Source organism: Dreissena polymorpha, chromosome 11 (genome assembly GCF_020536995.1).
Source record: "Dreissena polymorpha isolate Duluth1 chromosome 11, UMN_Dpol_1.0, whole genome shotgun sequence".
Classification (NCBI taxonomy): domain Eukaryota; kingdom Metazoa; phylum Mollusca; class Bivalvia; order Myida; family Dreissenidae; genus Dreissena; species Dreissena polymorpha.
Genome location: NC_068365.1, coordinates 5312300 through 5332944, shown reverse-complemented (window position 1 = coordinate 5332944; position 20645 = coordinate 5312300). Strand labels below are relative to the sequence as shown.

The 20645-nt window shown below is 35.6% G+C and overlaps 1 protein-coding gene across 2 annotated transcripts in view; it reads left to right on the top strand.

Moving 5' to 3' along the window:
• Positions 1–20645, top strand: part of LOC127850450 (zinc finger protein GLIS3-like) — an 85080-nt gene that overhangs the window by 54020 nt on the left and 10415 nt on the right. For both annotated transcript variants that reach the window (XM_052383485.1, XM_052383484.1), the window contains exons 5-7: positions 2184–2345; positions 6744–6851; positions 14352–14460. In XM_052383485.1, the coding sequence (XP_052239445.1) occupies positions 2184–2345; positions 6744–6851; positions 14352–14460 (379 nt within the window). The remainder of the gene's footprint in view (positions 1–2183; positions 2346–6743; positions 6852–14351; positions 14461–20645) is intronic.

Genomic DNA, 20645 nt, shown 5'->3' with positions numbered 1-20645 from the left:
TGTTTTCTTGTGATTCTCATTTGCCTGTCTTCAATTTGGTGCACAATAAACAAAATCTGGGGCAAGCAAGGGTATTCAAATCAATGAAGTTGATTAAAGAGACAATATTATGATACAAAAATAGATGCAGTAAATTATTTGACAGGTAAAGATTGGGCATATCTGTAAAATTAACTGGAATAAAACTAAACTAGCTAATAAATCGGTATAAAGAAAAATTGGGTACACATTGAAGGACAAATTATGTTTTGAAGACATATTTGTTCCTTGACAATTTGCGACAAAATTAATGGCTCTGTAGTGATTATAAAACAAACTTTTTAATAATGTTTGTATATGCTGTTCAAATTGAAATATGTATAATGAAAAAGTTCACAAACTTAATCTTGTATGTGCGGCCATCTATATGCCATGAAATTTAAAGGAATCTTGATATGGGGGAAAAAAAACACTTTATGCAATTGCTTAAAGTGGCGTCCCAGATTAGCCTGTGCAGCCCTCACAGGCTAGTCAGGGATAATACTGTCTGCTGTTATGATTGTTTTGTTTGAAAGAGTCCGATTTGCCAGAGCTTGGCTCAAATGTTTAACCCATTTATGCATAGCGTCTAGAAAAAGACCTTGGCAAACAGCGTAGACCCAGATGAGACGCCGCATAATGTGGTGTCTCATCTGGGTCTTCGCTGTTTGCTTAAAGGTATTTCTGTAAGAAATATTCTAAATATAGAAATAAATATACTAGACATCCCTAATTTTGGAAATAAATTGATCCAATTTAGAAGGATGGGAGAGTCCACTAGGCATAAATGGGTTAAAATAATCCTCACATTGTGGTATGGAGACCTTGGTATCAGTTTCCTTGTAATGAATTGCCTGTCAATACTTAAGACCAACGTAAAACAATCCAGCCCTGGGTCGGCTTGGCACAGACCAGTATTCTACCAGCAAACAGGCCTAGCAAACAGGCTGAAATTGCATATTAATTAATCTAATAATATAATATTTAATATTTTATGAGATATTGTTTCTCCTTTTAATGTGTTTTGAGCAGACTTTGGTTATATTCTTCTCAAGTATTTTCTTTAAGACTTCATTTGTGAAGAATTGTGCAATATACTAAGGTTATTTCACTGACAGTTTGTTGGTTAATCAAAGGCTGAGAGTCATTCTATCCTATCTCATATAGAAATGTACAGCTCTTACTACAGTTTCACCCGTGACATTATTTTGTTTTCCATGTGGGAGTCAGTTTTCTAGTTTTGTAATGGGGTATGGGTGTAAGAGAGTGTGACATTACCAAGAACAATACGTGATTAAGGTCTTTGATTGTGTTTTGTTCAGTAGAAATGACCATGGTCTGTTGATTGTATTGTTCTGGCCAAAAAAATGTGGAAACCGAAACCGTTTGGGCAAACTTGAATTAGGCCTTTACCTCATAGGAAGGTTGGTGTGATCAATGACTTGTAATATGGTAAGCACTAGTTAACTTCTGATGACAAGTTTGTGACTTTCATTTTAAAACAAAGCATTTTGTCATCGACAAAAAACACAAAAAAAACAACAACATTTTCAGTATTAAATGGTTACATCAAATAATTTGTAAAAGCATCTAAAAAAGTATGCACACAAAAGCCCATAGGAAGATAACTTATGAAGAAACATATTGATTGATCACAAAAACCTCCTTTGTTTTTTTTCACAATTAACAATTTTTAGTTTTTATGCCCCCGAAGGGTGGCATATAGTTTTTTAACTGTCCATCAGTCAGTCTGTCCGTCCGTCCGAAAACTGTCACATTGGTCATAACTTTTGCAATATTGAACATAGCAACTTGATATTTGGCATGCATGTGTATCTCATGGAGCTGCACATTTTGAGTGGTGAAAGGTCAAGGTCATCCTTCAAGGTCAAAGGTAAAAAAAACATGCATCAAAGCGGCGCAGTAGGGGGCATTGTGTTTCTGACAAACCCATACTTATTGTAAATGCACCATGCTCTGGCAAAATCAGACAACACTTTCCGCCTTAACTGGATTTTTGCTACCAAGAGACTTCCTTTTAACGAAAAATCCCATAAAAATCAGAAAGTGTCGTCCCTGATTAGCCTGTCCAGACTCCACAGGATAAGACACTTGAGGCACATGCGTTAAGCCCATGATTGACAGAAGTTTTCACACTGTTTTAGTTCGAGGGCTGCACGAAGGCGTTCTCTAGGCTTGAGAACCTCAAGATACATCTGCGATCTCACACTGGCGAGCGTCCGTACGTCTGTCAGCATCAGGGATGTCAGAAGGCATTCAGCAACTCGTCTGATCGGGCCAAACACCAGCGCACACATCTCGACACGGTAAGGGACTGCTCCATGATATCACACCATACTATGATTGAATTGGACCACAATACTGCTCTATTGTTGTTCTTAGGTTGCTTATTTTTAATATCTTAGCATCAGTTGGTGCCAAATTTGGATGGAAATTTAGAAGTGTTATGTTACCTCTCAATCTTGCATTCTCTATTTTGAAGCATTTTTGTAGCAAAACAACAACAACACTAATTTCCCAATTTTAGTTAAAACGCCACAAATTTTCCCAATCTAAAGGGACCCAGCCCCATTCCTAAAATGGTGAACAAATCACTGAAACTGACTTGAACCAGTTGTAAACTTCCAAACATGCTTACCATGAATATGAGGAGTCTTGATGTTATTCTTTATTTATTTAACCCTTTGCTGGATGGAACCGAATTTTAAAGGCCTTTGCAAACAGTTTGGATCCAGATGAGACGCCACAAAACGTGGCGTCTCGTCAGGATCCAAACTGTTTGCTATTCTGATAGTATTCTTCGAAAAAATTCTAAGAAAATGCTACTTTTAGAAATTAAGCAGACAACATTTTAGCCGTCTACAAATTTCCCAGCATGCAATGGGTTAAGTTCTTTATGTAATTGAAGTTGTTGTTGTATTGTACTGTTATCAAGGCACAACTTTAAAATTTACTGAAGATAATGCAGTGTTTCATTTATGTTAAGTTCTTGCATTTTATTTCCTATTTAAATATACACTTAACAACTTTGTGTTAAACCAAAGCTCACAGGTTTGCATGTAAATGCAGTAAAGGGCTGTGAAGGAATGTGGTGCAATGACTAGCAATGACGTATGTTCCCTGTTTAACTGGTAGCCTGCAATAAAGTGAAGTATATTGATTCAAACTGTAGTTAATATGTATGAAACTGTGGGCTACAAATTTACACTCCCTGGTAAAATATACATGAAATATGGTAAGAAGCTTGGAAAGAGAATTATTAATGTATCCAGGTGCTTCTCTTGTACCAAGTGCAGCGTTGCACAAGCAAGGCAAAAGAAAATGGAAAACTCTCTCTCATTTTGAATTTGTTTTCAATCAATATAATGGTTCATTGATAGTTTAAGTCTATTTCATAAAGGTTTCCAGCTGTTATTAATGAATGTGATGAGCTTAATAAATATTATATCTCTTCATTATTACCATTGTAGGGATATTTTAAGACCCAGTTGTTAAAATTGAATGATTTATTGATGTGTAAAGTATATATAAGCCAATGGAAGGGTGCCTTTGTTTGTGCAATTTATATAATTTATTAAAATATTGTATTGCTGTTAATTTTTTCAAAATGCTTTAATGAAAAATGTCTGCTTTGTAAAATAATGATCTGTCAAATTACATAAGAAGTTAAAATTTTGTTTAAAAATTACTTGTGAAATCTCAAAACATTTAACATTTATAACCCACTATTAATGCAAACACAAATCAAACATTGATTTCATATTGTCTGATAATTATCTTTGTCAAATGATGTAAGTACAATTTTGAAATAAGATATGATTGCTGGTATTAACCCTTCATCACACATCATATACATATATTCCTACATACAATGTTGACATTATTTACTTGAACATAATGTGTTTATGATGAAATCCCATTTCATTAAATGTTTCAATGAAATTTTAACAAACATGTTTTCAATCGTAAATTAATCACCTCAGTGACCTTCACAAAATCACTTTTGAAAATATTATCATATAGTTTGATGTGTATGATTCATGGAGTGTTTGAAATATTAATCATTCATATTGTAATAGGACATGTAAAGCATTCATTTGTGGACCAAGCAGCCATTTTCCATTTTCAAAAGGAGGCTTCAGTTCTCGCCACTATTTATTCATTTGGAAGTGTTTTTCAATGTCAAAGAAGTGTGGTGGTTTAATTAAATTCGCTGCGCTCTTGATTTTTAGTAGGGCAGAAAACATGAACCAAACTCATTATTGTTATATTTGTGAAGTCATGGATTAAACTTTTATTCATGAACCCTGTAAACATTTTAATTGTTCGACATTGCAGTGTCATTGAAAACATACATGCATGACTTGCAAGTGGCCTTGCAGAATGTCTTCTTTCTTACTGTGCTATGTGGCTACCATTCAGAGGACTTTTTAAGCGAAAATGATAAAACATTTAAACATTTGAAGAGTCTTAAAAGTTAAAAAATGGTTTGCATTAACGGCTACTGCTATGTTATGATTATATTTATTTAAGGAAAAAACACTGTTTTTGTTATTTTTCCTAAATGTGTCTTTGCAAGAAAATGAGTAATAAAGGCTGCCTCGCCTTATTGCTGTTAATCATTACTATTTATGGGAAAATAATTTTTGTTAATATCTTGGATTTACTGATCCATAAATTTGACACAAACAACATGGGAAAATGACCGAGGGAAATCCATTCTTTTTTTTTTACAAAATAAAAAATCCCATTTTTTGTTTAACCCTTTAACACTAAGATACATATTTTGACCGCATTTGTAGTCCCTCAGAAAGTTATATTTAATTTAAGATCTTTCTTACTAGATTCAAGCTTTAAAGGCTTCATTTCCAACCCTTAGATACTGATGAGCAGCAAATTATGAGTTGCAAAAGCCATTTTCACTTTGCTTCTTATGGGGTGAGGGGGGATGGTTTAACTCTTACAGTAATGGAACCGAATTTTGAAGGCCTTTGCAAACAGTTTGGATCCAGATGAGACGCCACAGAACGTGGCGTCTCATCAGGATCCAAACTGTTTGCTATTCTGATAGTATTCTTTGAAAAAAAATCGAAGAAAATGCTGATTTTAGAAATTCACCAGACAACATTTTAGCAGACGACAAATTTCCCAGCATGCAAAGGGTTAACCACTAAATTTCAACAAATAATACAGATTTTACAGTAGCTGTGTTCTGTGTTTATCAGTGGACATTTAACTTGTAGCCTGCAATAAACTGAAGATTTTCCCATAGATGGCAATAGTATCTTAAGTTTGATATTCCGTTATCTAACGAGATTCAATTAATGATTTCATTGGTCCAATTATTGGCGTGAGTTTGTCTAGAGTAGTGATTCAGATTGTCTTTAGATAGTGTCAGAGATTAACTGTGATCCATATTGTTATAAATAAAGATATGACATCTTTTAAAACTAATTTTTGTGAGTGTTGCAGAAGATGATGTTGTGGTTTCAGTGTTTAGTGGGTGTCGTGATGCAAGGCTTTCATTGACTTCTTTGCGACATTATTAAATCTATTAACCTATTCCCAGTAAGACGCAAAATGAAAATAGCTATGTGCAAATAGCATAAAACCAGAACAGCCTGCGAGTAACTTGCATTCTGTTCAGGTTTTATGCAGTTTGCTGCTCATCAGTATCTTAGGGTTGGAAATGAAGCCTTTAAAACTTGAATCTAATAAGAAAGGTCTTTAAATAAATTTAACTTTTTAAGGGACAACACATGCGTCAAAATACGTCTTCAGATACCTATGTAAAACTGTATTGTGTGATTGTCCTACAAGGACAGTGATAAGACACTTCTGCCTTGGCTCAAATCAGGACAGGTGGGACTTGCAATATTTCCCTTTTTTCGCTGAATAAACTTATCTCTTATACCCTCTTCTCTTTGCTCTGGATATTTTATTTAACTTTAATCCGTTTGTTTGTTCAACATTAATACTTGGGCTTAGGTATCCAAACGTTAAATTCCAAATACAGAAACCTAAGCCATTCAAAAAGACAATGCTTTCTATGGTGAGTTTGTTCTGGATTTGATGGCAATCATTATTGCTTGCGCTATCAATGAGCGACAGGGTTGATAAAAGTAACTGTGTGAGTCAGCATTTGTCAAATGAGGTCACTGAATTATGATATAAAAATATAATTTAAAAATATATATTCAGTGTTAAATATCAGCATATTTGGCATATACCCATATTTATGTATATATAAATTAATTATTACGCTTAAGTTCTCTTAACTTTTAATGAGATTAATTTGTAAAATTCACTGAATTGCTGATGGTTTTGAAAATAAAGGAAGCAATTTAAAGCAAGAGCGGACATACCAAACAAAACATATCTGAAGCATGTCTCCAGTGCACTTTAGAATCCATTTAGTGTGTTTGATTATGCATCAGAGTCAATAATTTGGGCTGACAAGATTTTTAATTATTTTGACAAATTCCATTAGTAAGACTGTACTCATATAGACATTGTTGGAACCTGCTTGGTTAAGCTTGGCCATGTTTGTTTGATGACATAATTGAAGTGAATATTAAGTTCCCTCCCCCCCCCCCCCCCTTCCGCCACCAGATATATGGACAAAGAAACTTAACATACCAGCATAGGCTGTAAATCATCATCATACAATAAATCTGGTTCACATATTTCTTTCATCATTACAGAAGCCCTACGCATGCAATGTTGTGGGATGCACCAAGAGGTACACGGACCCGAGCTCCCTGCGCAAACACGTGAAGAATCACACAGTGAAGGACCCCTCCAAGAAGAAGGTATGACACTCTCTTGCTATACCTTGCAGCATTCTTCATCACAACAAAGCAGGAGTTGTACAAAAACATATGTGTTGCGTTTTCGCAAAAAGACTGGGCTTAATGCATGTGTAAAGTGTCATCCCAAATAAGTCTGTGCAGTCCACACAGGCTCATTAGGGACGACACGTTCTGCGTGTATGAAATAGTTTGTTTGAGGAAGTGTCTTCTAAATGAAAATCCAATCTAGCCCTTACAGTGCGGGAACCGAGTTGTGAAGGCCTTTGCAAACAGTTTGGATCCAGATGAGACGCCACAGAACGTGGCGTCTCATCTGGATCCAAACTGTTTGCTATTCTGATAGTATTCTTTGAAAAAAATGGAAGAAAATGCTTATTTTAGAAATTCTGCAGACGACATTTTAGCAGACGACAAATTACCCAGCATGCAAAGGGCTAGACATAAAGTATGGTTCCTGATACGCCTATGTGAACATTTGATGGCTAATCTGGTACAACACTGCAAATGAATGCAATAAGACCAGTTGTCCCAGAACAGGGCTCGAATTATAAAAACATCATCAGAAATGTGAACTGAGTGCTTCCCTGCTTTGTAATTACCTAATATGTGTGTCAAATATTAGCAAAAGTTTTTTGGTAAAAAGGTCGTGGTAATTACAGGGGATTGCTCCATTTTTGCTGCCTGCTTTCAACCTAATGTTCAGTGTTTAAATAAACCTTGCATGTGAAGAGGTCCTTGATATTTGTTTTGCAAAGAAATTTGAAATGAAATTGTCTAATCTAGGAATGAATCAGCAAAAAAATGACAAAATCTAAACAGTTGATTTAGGTTTCTAGTTTCTTCTATTAATGTTTTGTCTACAATTTACAATTTAATGTTTATTTTGAGTGAAAGGTGTTTACTTGGTCAAAAAAACTAAATGATTTACATAATTACTTATTCTGATTGACGTAATCAGTCTTTACAAGTTTGATGTATTGAGGATGTTTACATTAAATCCATTTAATTTTCAGAAACATTCTTTGTAAAAATCTTCCTGAGCATATGAAATATCTTATAAAAATCTAATCAAATTACTAATAATAATTGACAATAAAGGATATTTCCCAGTTTGTGTCAGAACATGTTTCTACAAAATAACTTTTATTGCAAAATGTTGACTGATTATTCATATTTACTAGTGCCAGCCTTGGATCACAATTTGCCATCGAGATATATCTTAACCCATTTATGCCTAGTGGACTCTCCCATCCTTCTAAATTGGATCAATTTATTTCCAAAGTTAGGGATGTCTAGTATATTTATGCCCCCCTTCGAAGAAGAGGGGGTATATTGCTTTGCTCATGTCGGTCTGTCGGTTGGTCGGTCTGTCGGTCGGTCCGTCCACCAGGTGGTTGTCAGACGATAACTAAAGAACGCTTAGGCCTAGGATCATGAAACTTCATGGGTAGGTTGATCATGACTCGCAGATGACCCCTATTGATTTTGAGGTCACTAGGTCAAAGGTCAAGGTCACTGTGACCCGAAATAGTAAAATGGTTTCCGGATGATAATTCAAGAACGCTTATGCCTAGGATCATGAAACTTCATAGGTAGATTGATCATGACTAGCAGATGACCACTATTGATTTTCAGGTCACTAGGTCAAAGGTCAAGGTCACGGTGACCCGAAATAGTAAAATGGTTTCCGGATGATAACTCAAGAACGCTTATGCCTAGGATCATGAAACTTGATAGGTACATTGATCATGACTGGCAGATGACCCCTATTGGTTTTCAGGTCACTAGGTCAAAGGTCAAGGTGACAGTGACCCGAAATAGTAAAATGGTTTACTGATGATAACTCAGGAAAGCTTATGGCTAGGATCATGAAACTTCATAGGTACATTGATCATGACTCGCAGATGACCCCTATTGATTTTCAGGTCAATAGGTCAACGGTCAAGGTCACAGTGACAAAAAACATATTTACAAAATGGCTGTCACTACAACTTAGAGCCCATATGGGGGGCATGCATGTTTTACAAACAGCCCTTGTTATTTATATATTTAGAAAATTTCTTACAGAAATTCCTTTAAGCAAACAGCGCAGAACCTGATGAGACGCCGCGTCTCATCTGGGTCTACGCTGTTTGCCAAGGCCTTTTTCTAGACGCTTTGCATAAATGGGTTAATTTGGACATGCCCTGAAGGATTTAGAAATAATTTGCCTTATATGTTAATATATATGAAATGGTATGTTGAACGCTCAAATTCACACGTCTGCCCTCAAGATTAAGGTCAAACGTTTACATTGCAAGTCAAAATACAGCACTTCTTGTCAAGTAAGGCTCCATCAATACTGTAAGTGGGTACAAAAGGTGATAGGAGCAGATTGCTACAATATAAACAGTTTCTGACATCAATATTTGCCAACATTGTTACAAGAACTGGCTGCAAAAATGAACATCATTATAATAGACTACCTTTAAAGGAAAAAATTTATAACAGAGGAAAGTGTTGTCCCTGATTAGTCTGTGCAGACTGCACAGGCTAATCTGGGATGACATGTTACGCACATGCATTTATCCAAGTTTACCCAAAGCAAAGCTCATATATAAATCTTTGCAAATATAAACACTTTTTTGGCGTAGCTGTATAAGCCAGCTTTTCACCTCACCTGACCATTGTAAGTGTCCAATAAAATTAAAATAAAATTTCCCACCGCTGGATACGAATGAATACACTTCATTTATTCAATTGGCTGATTTAAACATACCACCAGAACATTGGAAACATTGACGCGTTTTTGTAACACTGTTTTACTGCATGAAACAATTGTATCTCTAATAAAAAGGCTTGATAGATAGAACAGTTTTACACTCAACTCTCGTCATCAACGCAGTTTGCGCGTGCACCTTTTATTTTCAGAGGGTTGCTAGCACAAGTATCAGGGTCAAATCGCGGCCAGTGAAATATCGTTATATAATATAGACGCTATATCGCGTGAACTAGGTGAAGTGTTTGGGTTATCTGGAAGACTTGTGGTCAGCAGCAATAAATCACTTTCTCGGTTTAACCTTATCAAAGGGTCAATCTCAGCATGTTATCTCATTAACAGCTACAGACCATTATTGTATTGCTGATAAGGGCCTATCTGACTCAAGAATCTGGTATATACCCTGGACTGTGGAATTTTTTTTAGACCAGAAATATGTTAAATGAAAATATTCAGCGAAATAATTATGGTATGTCAATACTAGAGTCTTAATGTGTTTTCAACAATATCATGATAAACTAGAAATGGCTCGGCAGAGGCCGACGCGCATCCCCACGCCGCATGTTTGTCATCCGGGCGCCCCAGGGTTGATAATGGGGCCATGCATAGATGAGATTGACCGTATTGTCATAAGAGATGTTCAGTATAAATTTGAAGTAATTCAATGTAGAAATTAAGAAGTTAATGTAAAATAACCAAAAAAATTTGTGATAATCTATACCCGAATTTCTCCTCCTCATCCTGCTCTCCTAACAAATCTAATAATGAATCAACTTTACTGTAGTCAATTATGTACATGTCATCCTAATCTCTTATAGCCAATCTTCTTGCTTCTGTTTTGGAAAAGTTATGTTTTGAGGTTAAACGGTTGACTAAATAGTAGTGTCTCAAAACATTTCTATTGCAATCTTGTACACAACAATGAATATGTTGAATTTCGTGTCTGTCTTTGATGTGCCTGTTCGAAGTCCATCTTGCTTTAAATTGTTTCTCACATTTTTCCCACTTGAACATTTAGACAGATTTTCAGTAATGAGTCTAAAATTGTAATTGCACAAATTGAAAGTTTCAGCCCTTTTATAGATTCTTGAGGCTATATTCAATGAGTTTCTCATGCTTTTATGCTTGACTGCATTCTATCTCTTCCCTCATACAGGTGTCCCTTTGGGCAAATATTTTATAATCCCTTGTATAAACATTAGATTGAGCTAAACCATTTCACAGATGAGTTAACACAAACAATTGAATACTAAATATATCTCTGCGCCACTACTGTGTAACTCTATGTGCCATTTTGATTGATTTTTTTTATATCATTTGGCAGGTTATTTACTTACCTCCCTTTAAAGCTTATTACTTCCCTTGGATTTGTTTTTTTTTTACTTTTGACATTGAAGGATGACCTTGACCTTAACCTTTAACCACTCAAAATGTGCAGCTCCATGAGATACACATGCATGCCAAATATCAAGTTGCTATCATCAATATTGCAAAAGTTATGGCCAATGCACCATACCGGGGGCATAAAAATAAGTGAAAATCTTTGACCTGGCCCCGCCCCAACCCCCATAACTTTTGACCCAGGGGTCAGATCAAAATTCCGTTACTGTCACCATCGCACATATGCTCATAGCTACCATGTATGTAAGTTTCAAGGTTCTAGTGCTAATAGTGTAGGAGGAGCAGGTGGCCAGGACAGACGGACAGACAGACTCGCATCTTCTTTTGGTTTTCTGTTTTGTGTCTTTAGGTTTATGACCAGCAATATGTAATAATGTAACATAAGCCGCGAAAACTCCGTGTAACATCCCGTACTGCGTGTGATGCAGCTAAGAACTGCACAGAAAAAGACATTCGCTATCTTTATCTTATTCATTGAACTCTTTACCTTTCACCAAATCCAAACACAATCAACGCCGTATATCTTTTTTAAAGATATTTATTGTTACAATTTATAATTACTAATAGTGTGACAGCTACACATTAAGGTTTAAAACACAAGGCATTTTTCGCCAAGTTTTTTTGCATGGATTTTATGGGCACTGCTAGGTCATAATTCCTCAAATCTGTTTGAATTTTTTTTGGAAGGCTAGGTAAATAATAAAAGTCAAGTTATAAAATCAAATATAATAATTGGTGATTAATGACAATTCCATTGACCCATTTCAAAATGCATTTAATTATATCAATATACACACTTTTGTAAGATGTTTGATTTATAAACAGTGAACAGCAATAATTTAATTTACAAATTGCAGCCCACTGTTGCTTCATAGTTCCTTCTAATACATGGTTGTACAATTATACCATTAAAAATGCAATCTGTTGAAAAATGACTGATTTCAATTTTCAATTTAGAGTACTTTAATATGTTCTCACATGTTTGTTAAGATTTTTAGGTTGATGTAATTTATGCATAGTTTATCAATTTATGGCCATTAAACGTTCCACTTTGTATTGACTAAAACAACAAGGATTTAAAACCTGCATGAGTCCAAATGTGTTATTTATACAAACAGTATGTCAATAAACTGTAGTGCTGTTTAATATAAAAGTTATTTTGAAAACATCAGTATCAAATTGTAAACACTGGTCCTCACAATAAACGTCTTATAAGGCCAATCATATGCAGTTACTTGACCGTTTATTTGATGAAAAGTGAATGTATACCAACAAGGAACATCCTGTTTGTGGTACTTGTAAGGCCATTTAAATATCGGGACCTATGTTCGTCCAAACAGTAAATCATGTGCCCTACCTCAGTAAGCTGTTTGCTTTCGATCTTGTGCCGGTCCTATGATCTTAAAAAATTTGGCACTTGGTTATATTACAGCCTTTTATAACATACAGCAAACGTCAAAAATCTAGAAATATTACCACCAGATCATTGTTTGTTTGCCCTGAGGCTTATCTGCTGAGAGATGGCGGTATGTCAAGGGGTACGTTTTATTTCAGTTTTCTATATCGACTATGGGTAGATGATTGGAGTCGAATGTTTTTAAACTGTTTGTATCGTATGATAAGGGGAAATTAAAAGATTTCTACTTTATTTTATCAGCGATCAAGCATTGGTTGTCAGGAGAAACCAACTGTATGTTTACTATTTCATTTAGATTGTTAGAAAGAAGTTTTTTTGTCATGTTTGTATCACTTCATAGAAATAAATGTCCATTTGAGAGCCTTGTCTACTTCAATTCATTATATTCAATGGGAACATCTGTTTCACTTAGATTTCGATTTCAAGTTTTTAAGGAGATCCTGACCTGGTTTGCCCATTCTTTGCTGGAAATGATCAGTGACAATTGAGAATAGAGATTGCAATTCAAGCAACTTGTATCTTACAGTGAAAACATGTTTAGTTTGTGTGAAATGATTTAATAATACATAGCTATATCTTTTATTAATAATTGTACTTATCCAATATTAAATACGCCTGTTTAAATAAACTTAATTTAAACTTTCAAACTGAAAGCAACGTACAGTATAAATAAATCTAAAAAAAAAAAAATTGATTCTTTTATTACTTAATAAAACTAATACATTATTCTTAAATTTGTAGAGAAGATCATTATAAAACATAAAGAATAAATCAATAATGCTGGCTTGTCATACATGTTATAAATATTAACATATATATATGTTATAGTGCATATGTAAGCCTCAATACTTAAATGATACAAAAAACACGGACAAGAAGTGTACATTTATGATGCAAAAAAAATCCTGGTAGATCTTAAATGTTCCTTTTGAAGTTATATTTATGGCAGGCATATTTGTGCCATGAACTTTGCTACATTGTATGTGTCCTCTTAAGCAAACAAAATGCTGCGTGTTTGTTGTTTGTAAACTGACGTTGCAATTTATGGTTCGCCTTTCAAGATCAAGAAATCAGTGCAAATAAGACACATGTAAAATGGATAGGTGCTACAGGAAATATTGATAGAAATAAGACACATGTAAAATGGATAGGTGCTTCAGGAAATATTGATAGAAATAAGACACATGTAAAATGAATAGGTGCTACACGAAATATTGATAGAAATAAGACAAATGTAAAATGGATAGGTGCTACAGGAAATATTGATAGAAATATGACACATGTAAAATGGATAGGTGCTACAGGAAATATTGATAGAAATAAGACACATGTAAAATGGATAGGTGCTACAGGAAATATTGATAGAATATATGAACTGCACTCTGTTAAAAGGGGGTTTCATGCATGTGCATAAAGTGTCGTTACAGACTAGCCTGTGCATTTCAGCGCCCTCACACTACTTTGGGGGAAGGGGTCCGCAGCCCTTAGAAGGGGGAATTTTCGCGCGTTTCCCTTTTTGGGGGATTTTTTACTTACTCTCTCATTATTACATTTGTACATGTTTGCACTATATTCATTGCATTTTTCATAATTTAGTATGTTTGAAAAGATTAAATTGAAATAGAATTGACATATAATAATCATGAGACACGTCTTTCTATTAAAAAAAAAAAATTTTTTAGGGGGAATTTTTCCCCCCAAAAGGGGAAAAAAGTATACTTTTCAGGTGGGGGACTGCCGCAGAAATTCGGCGGCAGATTTGATAGATTGAGGGCCCTGCATTTGCACAGGCTAATCAGGGACGACCCTTTCCGCCTAAACTGGATTTTTCCACAAGAACATTCTTCCTTTAAACAAAAGTTCAATAAAATATGTTTACTGTTTAATATTTTTACTCTACTTGCTATCCTAACTTGTGTTTCAGATGAAGCGTGAGGGTGACATACCCCAGGGCATGCTGGGTAACTGTCTCACAATACAGCAGCTGCACACAGGCAACACAGACCCCTCTGAGCAACAACAGATCTACCCCAGTAAGTACCTTCCACTCTATGGATATAGCCTTCTTTTGGAAACACCAGTCTTGATTCATGTGCGTAAAGTGTCATTCCAGATTAGCCTGTGCAGTCTGCACAGGATAATCAGGGATGACACTTTCTGCCTGGATTTTTGTTAAGCAACTTCATTTAAACGAACAAATCTGGAACAACACTACTCACATGCAGTAAGCCCAGTTTTTCTCTGAATAAGACTTGTATAAAGGATTTAGCGGAGGTGTGTGGGTGTTGGTGTGTTGTGTCCCCTTGTATAATGGATATAGGTGAGGTGTGTGGGTGTTGGTGTGTTGTGTCCCTCATACACTTGTATAATGGATATAGGTGAGGTGTGTGGGTGTTGGTGTATTGTGTCCCTCATACACTTGTATAATGGATATAGCGGAGGTGTGTGTGTGGGTGTGTTGTATAATGGATATAGCGGAGGTGTGTGTGTGGGTGTGTTGTGTCCCTCACACACTTGTACTGCACACAGGCATGTGCTTTAGTTCAATCCAATTAAGGCTAATTCACATCATAACACTTCCACTTCAAGAGACATGCTCTGGTCAGTCTCATGCTCTTGTCAGTCTCATGCTCTGGTCAGTCTCTTGCTCTGGTCAGTCTCATGCTCTGGTCAGTCTCATGCTCTGGTCAGTCTCATGCTCTGGTCAGTCTCATGCTCTGATCAGTCTCTTGCTCTGGTCAGTCTCTTGCTCTGGTCAGTCTCATGCTCTGGTCAGTCTCATGCTCTGGTCAGTCTCATGCTCTGGTCAGTCTCATGCTCTGGTCAGTCTCATGCTCTGGTCAGTCTCTTGCTCTGGTCAGTCTCATGCTCTGGTCAGTCTCATGCTCTGGTCAGTCTCATGCTCTGGTCAGTCTCATGCTCTGGTCAGTCTCATGCTCTGGTCAGTCTCATGCTCTGGTCAGTCTCTTGCTCTGGTCAGTCTCATGCTCTGGTCAGTCTCTTGCTCTGGTCAGTCTCTTGCTCTGGTCAGTCTCATGCTCTGGTCAGTCTCATGCTCTGGTCAGTCTCTGCTCTGGTCAGTCTCATGCTCTGGTCAGTCTCATGCTCTGGTAAGTCTCATGCTCTGGTCAGTCTCATGCTCTGGTCAGTCTCATGCTCTGGTCAGTCTCATGCTCTCGTCAGTCTCATGCTCTCGTCAGTCTCATGCTCTGGTCAGTCTCATGCTCTGGTCAGTCTCATGCTCTGGTCAGTCTCATGCTCTGGTCAGTCTCTTGCTCTGGTCAGTCTCTTGCTCTGGTCAGTCTCTTGCTCTGGTCAGTCTCATGCTCTGGTCAGTCTCTTGCTCTGGTCAGTCTCATGCTCTGGTCAGTCTCATGCTCTGGTCAGTCTCATGCTCTGGTCAGTCTCTTGCTCTGGTCAGTCTCATGCTCTGGTCAGTCTCTTGGGGAAAACCAGCTGTAGGTGTCTTTAGATACGAGCTTGGGTCTGGCGTAATTGGGCTTCATGCGTGTTTGTAAAGTGTCATCCTGGAGAAGCTTGTGCAGACTTTTCACGGTCAACACTTTACGCGTTTATTGAAATTTTTCATATAAATGAAGTCGCTTCTTAGCATAAATCCAATTTAATTCAGAATGTTTCCTACCGTATTAAGATCTGGGAGAACACTGTACGCACATGCATTAAGCCCCGTTATCTCAGATTGTGGCTCATATATCGTGTGAATGTGGCCTGAAACCCGCTTGAGCTCAGGACATCTAGATTGCAAAGCACACACTTTATCACCTATTATGCAACCCAAACGTATGGATGAATTCTCAAGCGCTGATCCAATACTTGGTGTAATACCTTGTATGTGTAATACCTTGTATGGAAAAACACACACCACCGTTTGCACTTTACAATCATCATATTCATTTGTCATAAATTTTACTTGAGTGAGGCCAATAATATACAGCCTTAATAATATTAAGAACAATAATGAAATAGTGTTATTTTGCTTCTTTTTTCTGAAAATGTTATTACAGGACTGAAAAGAATTTTTGTATCTTCAAGGAAAGCATACTTAGCAGCAAAGTTTAATTATTATTTATTAGCAGCAAAGTTTAATTATTATTTATTTCTTTTACAAATGTCAGATCTATAAGTTCGACTTTCAACAATAAACAAATTATTCATACTGTAACAATATTGAACTTTTTGCATGTTCCAAGGATATGTTCTTAAAAATAAAGCTAGGCTTTCCTGGAATTATTGCAACAGCATTATAATAAGCATGATCACATTTTGGCACACTGATTGTGGGCACGATATTTAGTGGCTACTTTTGGTGAACACGATTCTAAACTTAATAGGTGAACGTATTGAAACTAAAGAACAAATGCAGATTTTGAAATGAGGTTAGTATATTTGACAAGGCATTCGGTGCTATATCTGGCGACATGACTCCTGAGCACGTTTCCTCTGGTATATTACTTGGTGACCTTTAGTGTTAACTATTGTCAAGATGTTATCACATGATAGAAGATATACAAAGTATAAAAAAGTTAAATTTGCAAGCTTTATCTTTCTTAGGTATTGTATTTAACACGAACAATAAATTTAACTAATTGCAACACTCTATCAGCGGTATCAAGTGATAGATTTACAGAAAAACGATATTTTAATGACTTTCGGTAATTGTAAGGTAATAAACTGAGATATTAATAACACTTTATGTGTTTAAAAGTGTCACCTTACAAATGTTAACATTAATAAACAAATCTCAGGACTGTTTACCCAAATTGTTCTAATACAGATTTATTATGAACACACAATAGGTCATTATAAAATGAAAATTTACCAAATGCATTTTTTTTTATAAAAGCAATTGCTCAATATATTTAGAAATTTAGGAAACTCACTATTCTTTAGATATAAATTGTATCTATACAATGGGCAGATTTGTGCCATTTAATTTGTTCTGTGTGCTTTGCGACCTTCTTTGTTGGCTGACGTCAGAAAATGTTACATTATCCGAGGCACGACGACTGTGAGTGAACGTTATGCACACCTGATATTTAACATAATGTCGGAAGCCTTTTAAAAATCCAGCACAGAGAGTTCTTTATTGGCAGTGATTTGACTTTTGATTGCTTCAATGAACGTTTGATTGATCCTTGAGAGTCACTCCCAAAATAAAGAATTGTCTTTAATAAAAGTTTATATTCGTAACTATTTAAAGCGCTGTTCTTCATTATGTGTTGTATAGATTTTTTACACTACAATTTGTTATTGTCCAGTGTATGGAGTACAGGTCTTAAAGCAATTACAAAAGTTGGCCTAATGTTATGATTGATTTTCAAGCATTATTCAACCTTTTCAATTTCTTATACTTTATGGTTCTCATTCCTAGTATTTTGGTTATTTGTTGCTTTTTTTCCGCTTAAAAGGCTGTTTTGCTATTCATGTCTTCCCAGGTTTACTTGGGTCAAGTTGTTTCTACTGACATTGAATATAAACAGTTGTTTTGAAATCAAGTGGTTAAGGTCTCACACAACACACTTGTCTCCAATTTCTACCATGCCATGCGGTGCCAGTTCGTATTCTTCCACTGCCACTACTTACGTCAACAGTTGACTATTTATAGAGCAGTGATTAAACACAGTTTGAAAATCATAAGTAAGTAAAGGAAAAGAAAGCTTGCTATAGGTGTTTACAATGTTATTTTTAAGTGTAAGTAATCGGATGAAATATGTACTAAGTTAACCTGGCAGTTTTGGTGGTATGTCATAAGAGTGCAGAATTCTAACAGGAACATTGTTCAGGGAATTGAATTGAGTCGTGCTCTGTGAAAATGGGGTTTAATGCATGTGCGCAATGTGTCGCCCCAGTCCCCCAGGTGGATCAGTGACAACACTTTCTGCCCAAACTGGATTTTTGCTAAGAAGAGACTTTCTTGAATTGAAAAATAACATTAAAATGGAAAGTTTCGTCCCCGATTAGCCTGTGAAGTCAGCACAGGCTTATCAGGGACAACACTTTCTGCCAAAACTGGATTTTTTAAAAGAAGAGACTTTCTGTGAACGAAAAATACCATAAAAGTGGAAAGTGTTGTCCCTGATTAGCCTGTGAGGACTGCAGCACAGGCTAATATGGGATAACACTTTATACACATGCATTTAACCCTCTTCACAGAGCACGGCCCAATTATAATATAAAGATTTACTTTATCTAAAATGAGAAACATTATTTTACCATGGATAGTTGTTTAAGAAAGGCAGACATATGTCCTTTCCCCCATCATCTATTGCACTTTTGTTGCATAAACAATATATAATATGCATAATAAACACAACAAAAGTCGTTTTTCAAAAACAAAAAAAAAAATTTTTTTGAATGGCTTAATTATTTTTAGTTTTTACAAAGTGTATCATTGGATGAATGGACCACAGAAAATAATTAGTTACTTATGATGTGACTAGTTGCAGTAAAAAAGACAAAACACAAGAAATTATTTTGAAATTCAACAACCTTGCAACACACTTAATACTTTATATATTTAATGTGGCATTTGGAACAACAAAAAAGCTAAGGAAAAAAATGCCAGTATTTTTTTTAAATTTATGTTGTGTCATTTTAGAAAGATAGTTAACCTGTTTGACTTTGGGTTGTTTGGAGATTAAAAGCCTCATTGTCGACTCTCTGTTATTGCTGCTTGCCGTGAAATCATGATCGCCAATTATTAGGGGTGTCACATAATGGCCAACATTAACATTGGGGTAGAGAACATTATTTTGAATTATAAGTTTAATTTTCAGTGTAATTATAGAGCAGAGTTATAAATTTACAAAAACATACTTTTAGCGTGATGCATTTAAATAATTTCATGAGATGATCATGTTACGGTACTTGATGTTAAAGAAAGAACTGAATAAAGAGAATTGTACTTCTCTAATGGTTTACCAATTAGGAGTGAGAATTATATAGGGATAAATGAATTGTCAAATTATACGCTGTCATTGCCCTTTACGTATGATTTGTTATAAAAAACAGGAGGGAATGTGTAAGCAAAATTTGTTACATTGAATTTCCTTGCCTTTCCCTTACAAAATACCATAAAATAGAAGTAAAACATTAGATAATTTGAGGATTTTGAAATGATATTTGTAAATTTTGGGATTTGGTGCTAGTGATTTCATCAAACACACCGCTTGCTTATGCACTTAAAGGTTGTACCAGGGAGAATTATCAGTGTGTATTGGGATTGAACCAACAAAACTTCAGTGTTTATATATTGATATAGAAAAAAAATCTTGAATGTTGTTAAACCTAATACTGAGCAGTATTAAGTGTTCAGGTCTATTGTTAGATTCACAATACTTTAACCCATTTATGAAAAGCTTCTAGAAAAAAGGCCTTGGCAAACAGCGTAGACCCAGATGAGACGTTGCATGATGTGGCGTCTCATCAGGGTCTGTGATGTTTGCTTAAAGGAATTTCTGTAAGAAATATTCTAAATATAGAAATGAATATACTAGACATCCCTAATTTTGGAAATAAATTGATCCAATTTAGAAGGATGGGAGAGTCCACTTGGCATAAATGGGTTAAGATGTTCCTAATAAGTATCTTTTGGTACACTCTGCATAGTTAATATGCCCCACCAAAGGCGAAGGGATATAGAATGTCGTTGTCTGTCTGTTCGTCAGTCTGTCACACACACACTTTTTTTTTGCGGGGATGTCAATACGAATAAATATTTAATATAATTATAATAGTAAGTTCCAAACATTTGTTTAATTAAACTGATCAATACTTATTAGGGTTTTGTTTATCTAAACAGCTTGTTTTCAAGCTCAGCATTCATTTCCAAATCTGCTATACTTGGTAACTGATAAGAACAAATGCATTCAGTGGTTTGTTATAGCCCTGGCATGATGTTGCACATGGTTGAAGCTTTTGTAGCCAGTTTTGCACAGGAATTTGTCTCCTATTGTGAGAACTGAGGACTTAAAAATAATGTACTTAAATTCTGAAATCTGATTATCTCCTACATTTTTGTTAGAGATTATACCCAGTGTCAGTAAGTTCAGCCTCAGATTTAATTCAATTCCAACCCACAGTTATTAATGTCAGTTTTTTGTGTGTGCTTTATTTATTTTTTCAGCCTATGCCTTATGGATTTGGGAAAATAAGGTGATAAAGAATGAAATTGGGAACATGGAACATTTGTTATATT